Source organism: Rosa rugosa, chromosome 4 (assembly GCF_958449725.1).
Source record: "Rosa rugosa chromosome 4, drRosRugo1.1, whole genome shotgun sequence".
Lineage (NCBI taxonomy): Eukaryota > Viridiplantae > Streptophyta > Magnoliopsida > Rosales > Rosaceae > Rosa > Rosa rugosa.
The window spans coordinates 29,307,028-29,313,411 of NC_084823.1; the positions used below are offsets into that span (position 1 = coordinate 29,307,028).

At 39.6% G+C, this 6,384-nt stretch overlaps 1 protein-coding gene and 1 pseudogene across 1 annotated transcript; one reads left to right on the top strand and one right to left on the bottom strand.

Annotated features, from left to right (window-relative positions):
- The first annotated feature begins 322 nt into the window (after positions 1-322).
- LOC133743593 (cell division control protein 2 homolog D-like) lies at positions 323-2,240 on the top strand. The gene is made up of 8 exons (XM_062171576.1): positions 323-733; positions 904-1,045; positions 1,138-1,199; positions 1,297-1,408; positions 1,513-1,606; positions 1,698-1,767; positions 1,870-2,008; positions 2,101-2,240. The coding sequence occupies exons 1-8, from the start codon at positions 504-506 to the stop codon at positions 2,191-2,193; spliced, it is 942 nt and encodes a 313-aa protein (XP_062027560.1). The 5' UTR covers positions 323-503; the 3' UTR covers positions 2,194-2,240.
- Positions 2,241-2,450: 210 nt separating this feature from the next.
- Positions 2,451-5,272, bottom strand: LOC133743591 (protein PIN-LIKES 3-like; annotated as a pseudogene).
- Between the last annotated feature and the right edge of the window lie 1,112 nt (positions 5,273-6,384).

A 6,384-nucleotide genomic window follows, 5' to 3' on the forward strand; every position in this document is an offset into this window, starting at 1 on the left:
GATAATGTCGATCAATAGTTCAATACTGAAACTTAAAGAACTAATTTTGAAAATATTTGTGATATTGCTCAAATATGTATCAAACATCTTCACATAGATTTTCATTGATAAAAGATCAGGCCAGAAATGGACAAAAGATCAGGCCAGAATGGACAAAATAAAATTTTATGGAAATGTGAAAGAGAATTTCGGTAATTTCAAAAAAATATAAATGCTTGTTAATTTTAGTGTCATGGGCCGGCCAAGTTGGGTGGAGGCCCAGATATTGAAACGGTTTTCTCTTATGGAAAAGAGTGAGAAAAAAAGGAAAGAAAGATGCAGCGCCTCTGGTTCGGACAATTTGAATTTCAAAAAAGAGTTGCCGTTGGGGGGCAGAGGCCAACGATCAAAATAAAGATCCCCTCCTCTAAAGTCTAAACCGTTATATAAATACCCACTCAGTTTGCCCTAACCCTCTCCTCACTCACTTCCGCAAATCGAAATCAAATTGTAGAGAGAGAGAAATGGAGAAGGCAGGAGCGATCGCGGTGTCGGCTATGGACGCGTTCGAGAAACTGGAGAAGGTCGGAGAAGGGACCTACGGCAAGGTTTACAGAGCCAGAGAGAAGGCCACCGGCAAGATCGTCGCCCTCAAAAAGACTCGTCTCCATGAGGACGAAGAAGGCGTCCCTCCCACCACTCTCCGCGAGGTCTCCATTTTGCGCATGCTCTCCCGCGACCCGCACGTCGTCAGGTACCCCTCCCCTCCCCTACCCTAGGGTTTCATTTCAATTCTCGATTTCTGCTAAATTAGGGTTCCAAATTGGGGGCTTAGGGTTAGGGATTTGAGAATTGATTTTGTGTGGAGTTGCGATTCTCTGTTGTGGTTGGGAGAATTGATTGATTTGGTTTCGAAACGGATAGGTTGATGGATGTGAAGCAAGGCACGAATAAGGAAGGCAAGACTGTGCTCTACTTGGTGTTTGAGTACATGGAAACTGATGTCAAGAAATACATTCGCAGTTTCCGTCAAACTGGAGAAATGATTCCTGCTCCCGTCGTTAAGGTCTGAATTCAATCATAAATCTGGGTTTTCAATACATTTGCTAATACCTTGAAGTGTTTATGAACATTAAATGGTGATTTGTGATGATGCAGAGTCTGATGTACCAACTATGCAAAGGTGTTGCCTTCTGCCATGGTCATGGAATCTTACACAGGTAAAGCTTTTGTCAATTTGTTTGCTCTAATTTCACTTTGGTAGTGTTTTGTGAGTATTGGACTAGTTGGCTCACTCTCCTTTACCGCGATTTGCAGGGATCTTAAGCCTCACAATCTCCTGATGGACCGCAAGAGTATGATCCTTAAAATTGCGGATCTTGGACTGGCTCGAGCATTTACTCTGCCCATCAAGAAGTATACGCATGAGGTAGAGCATGCTTTCTCATTTTCTTCGACTGCTTTCGATTTCAAGTTATTGTGTTGTACCAGTAGTGCATTCTTACTCATCTGTGAAATTACTGGTGCTTGCAGATATTGACCCTTTGGTATAGGGCACCTGAAGTCCTTCTGGGATCCACACATTACTCAACTGCAGTGGATATTTGGTCTGTTGGCTGCATATTTGGTACAGATCTATTTTTTAAGCACTAATGTTTGGTCTTTTATTCTACATTTGCCCCATTGGTTTTAATAGTATGTTCTATTCGGACTTGTAGCTGAACTTGTCACAAAGCAAGCACTCTTCCCTGGGGATTCTGAACTGCAGCAGCTCCTACATATATTCAGGTTGGCCAAGATGGCTCCGGTTTTGCCTAAGTAGTGATGACGTGCCTTCTTTTTTCCTTGTCAAAAGATCAAGTGTTTATTGTGTATGTATCTGTGATGTAGGTTGTTGGGTACTCCAAATGAAACAGTGTGGCCAGGTGTAAGCAAACTCATGAACTGGCATGAGTACCCCCAGTGGAGCCCTCAGAGTTTGTCCAAGGCTGTTCCAAATTTGGATGCTGATGGGTTGCATCTGTTGTCGGTATGTCGATCTACTCGGTTGTTCTTACTTAGTTTTGTTTCTTGTTACTCTTCACTGTAAATAATACTTGCTTGAATGGTTTACGTGTACAGGAAATGTTGCAATATGAGCCTGGAAAACGCATTTCAGCAAAGAAGGCTATGGAACACCCTTACTTTGATGATTTGAACAAAGCTGGCCTCTGAAAAGAAAGATGAAGAAGCATATGACAGAGCCACTACATGTGGAACATGGATGGATTCTCGAATTGCTCGCTAACAGACGTTCTGTAGTGAACTTTCTTTGCTTTCCTCAAGCATATTTGCAGTTGTGTTAAATCTATCTTAGGATTGATCTGTAAAAGCGTATTGCTACTTTGCATTTAATTCAGAACCTAATTACAACACTTATTTGGAAAATATTGTCTTTTTTTATCGAATCTCTATCGGAACTGAGATGAATGATTTAGATTTTGCTTGAAGCTTTGTAGCTGTGTCACACTTGCCTGGCCACAAACCACATAAAGAAGGCAGACCATAAAGTAAGTGATACTGAAGCAAATACATGCGTTCCTGCCATAAAGTAAGTGATACAGCATGATTACTGAACATGCGTTCTCTCCCGCTCCGAACATTGGGTGATGGTTCCTGCCATTTACATAGGATAAGTGTTGTTCGGAGAAGATTTAGCAAAGTGTGTCTGAGGCTGACACCTGGGATAACAGCAGTTGCACATAGCAACAAAAAGTTGCTAAAATTGGAGAAATCTTGCAAGTGAATTAACTAGGTTTACCTATGTTCATTGCAGGTGGGAGTGTATACTGAATCAGGAGAACAAATAGATATAATGGATCAGAGTGCACTAGGCCGAATTTTAGCGCCCCTTTAATGATCAATATGCCTGTAAGAGGCAGGAACACGTAACGAACGAATATGATCCCAACAACAATAGATTTCTGTATTCCTGACCCTCTCAAACCTGAAAGAACAATGTAAACTAAGTTAAACTCAATTACCTTACGCATGAATCTAGGAAATGTAGACTTAGTATTTGGCATTGTATACCTTTAAGGAGGTTTCCTCCAATTATCAAAGTGAGAGCGGGAATAGCTCCATCTCTGCATTCTTAAACAGAGAAGTTACAAAACTAAGTAGTAATACAAACAATAATTGTAGGTTCTTGTTGATGTGAATGGACTTCAGTAAAGTCATCATGCAAAAATGAGAAGTAATCTCATTTGAATGCACAACAATAGAAGCAAACATCGTGTCTGGAATCATGTTATAGAAGTTAGGAGCTATTTAAGCTGCCCATAATTAAGTTCAAATTTCAGAATTAAATCATGGAGTTGGTACAGTTTCTGTATAAGTTTATATACCCCAACAAGTAAGTAGTGTCTTGGATCACCCGCAGAGGAGCATCATCTCCTATCATTAGTTTTCGAATCTGAGGGATGACTCCAATTGTAAACCCAACAATCTTTACCAGCGAAAAAAGCACAAGTGAGTCCATGTGTCAACAAAGTAGTGCTCATTGAGCAACAAAAAAGCATTTGAAGCACAGCAAAAGGCAGTTTTGGAAGGCCATACCGCTCCAGTAGTTGATGGGGCAAATATTGTTTTAAGATTAAGCATTTGACACATCCTCACTATACAGTTCTTGGATTTACTCGGAGGTTCTATCTGCCACGATAAACAACAATAATATGCTGAGTCAGGAATAAGGTAACTATCATATTGCCAAAAGCACATGTTATGTTATCAAACTATCAATATGAGCTCTACATTCAAACTTTAGTAGCTTAGATTTATAATCTCGTAACATAACATGCAAGACTGTTCAGTAACAGAACAATCTGTTCATTATTGAACAGATCTGAAATGGTTAGAAGTATATAAACATATTCAGAGAAGCATTAAATCATGTAACTTAATGATGAAGCTTAGAACCTTAGAGTCTTGTTGAGATATAGTGCAGGGCAGTGCATACTGATCGGTATTGTCCTCCACTATCCCATATTCCTTGGAAGAAAGCAGAGGCTCAGTGCAACTTACTTGATTTGATTCGGAGGGTTCCTCCAAAGACTGGGGGGAGTCTTGGGTACTCCTCTTTGAAGAAATCCTCACAACGTTATACACATAGGACCAAAGGTAAATGGCTCCTATCTGAAGAACAGAAGACGAACAGATAAAGAAATGCCATACTAATGAGATTAAAGAAAATGATGAAGAATAACTGAGTAAGTGTACTATTTACCGCCAGTGAAAGTGATGCATAAGCCATTCCATTAGTGTGACAGACATCAGGAGCTCCAAATGGGCTTCCCTTCTCTTTACAGACTGCTGGGATTATAATGAGGAGCAAGTGCCCCAAATTTCCTATTCATACCAAATCAGGTAATAACTTCAGAAATCATTGGTACAAATTAATAATCCGAAATCCTAAAGCAAATTCAAAATTACCAGCGGCACAGCAACCCAAAATGAGGCCTCGGAGATGTGGAGGTGGTCTTGCTAATTGGATGAGTATCCATCCAAGTACAGAACCAACAATAAACGTGATTAAGATGTTCACAGGCATAAACCACCTGTATAAATACAGAGTCATATGCACCATACTTCATACGGTAATCATTGTAAATCTTGAAATTAACTAAACAAAGGATTTGAACTCACAGTTTAATCATACTGTCATATGTAATAGTCTGGGCAAGGTTAGTTCCAACCAGAGCTGGACTGAATACATAAAAAACAACCTGTTCAGAAACACAACAATTGTATTATGTCTAAAATTAACCATGGTAAATCTACATAGTCCCATTACCAAAAGTATATGTTTTTTTTTTTTTTTTTCGGTAAGGAAGAAAAAGAGGTTTACAGTGTTCATGTTCTTCCTGGTTTCTTCCCCCAGAATATTAACGCGCTCAAGTGCAAGATAGGAACCAAGTGCAGTGATCAAGAGCACTTTCAAGACCGGAATTGAGGCTGTGATGAAAAGCTGCAAAAGCGCCATTGCTTCAACTTACAAGCTCTTCACCTCCTTCACTCAGAAACCAAAATGGGCTTCAACTACCTACCTCCTCCTCTCCTTTGCATATATATTGGCCAAAAAATTAAAAATATATATGAACTTTTCAGAAATTTCCGGACCAGAGGAACCCTTTGAAGATATGATCAACTAGAAGCTGAAAATCTGCAGGAATGTGAAGAAAGAAAGAGCATTTATTAGTCTGACTCCATACAATTATTGCCACAATGAATGTGAATGGTGGAGACGAGCAACATGGTATTACATAATTTGCGTCACATGTTTATTTTGTTTTGGTCATGGATGGCTAGGAATCTCCGATAAGGACAAGTAATATTTCAATACAATTTTGCCTGCTGTTTTTGTGGTTGTCTCCTTTCCACTCTGCTTGCTTGGGCGTATTTGCTGACATTATGTCATTGTTTCTAAGCTCTATCTGAAGCAGATACATATATGGAAGGACTAGGTCCTCACAGATCACAATATTAATCGAGTGGTCGAATGAGCCACTCAATTAATAAAGAAGAAATTTATATAACTAAACAAATGATCTAATAGAAATAATTTTGAGAATATATATTTTGATCCTCATTCCCTACACTCCCATCTTGATGAGGGTGACTTCTTCTATTTCATTACTTTCTGTCAAAAAACTTATAAGTATCTTACAGCAAGGTTACGGACGGAATCGATTTATAAAATTAACAAAATCTCATTCAACTCATAAATTGTCATTATTGCACTATAACAAGCAAGTCAAAGTTGAATTAGCTGCTCAGATGGTCCTGGAGGTTTTCAAAGCAAAATGCCAAGCTCAGAGGGGCTTATGAAAACAACAATCCTATAAAGAGACGTAATCGTCTAGAGTTGTTGCTCTCATTCTCTGTTGAGAAAAATTCAGGTACCGTCCCCAAACTATGCTGCCAAGGCCAATTTGATACCCGAACTCTCAAAAGTATCAATGTGATACCCAAAGACCTAAATTGGTATCAACGTGATACTTCCGTCAAAATTTTCTAACGGCGTCGTCTGTTTGCTGACGTGGCAAGCACTTGGGTCCCAAAAAAAAGTGAAATGACAAATTTACCCTTTTTTTTTTTAGAAAAATTCATCTACCGTCCCCAAACTATTTTGCCAAGGCCAATTTGATACCCGAACTCTCAAAAGTATCAATGTGATACCCAAAGACCTAAATTGGTATCAACGTGATTCCTTCTTCTTATTCTGGGATCTTCTTCTTCTTCTTCTTCTTAGGGTTTCGCGGCGCCAAGCAGCTTGGGGCTGAAGCTTCCAATCGAACCCGATACCGGTCGAAGAACCTGCTGGTGCTGAGATGATCAACGACCCGTCCGCGTAAATTGGGGCCGTCG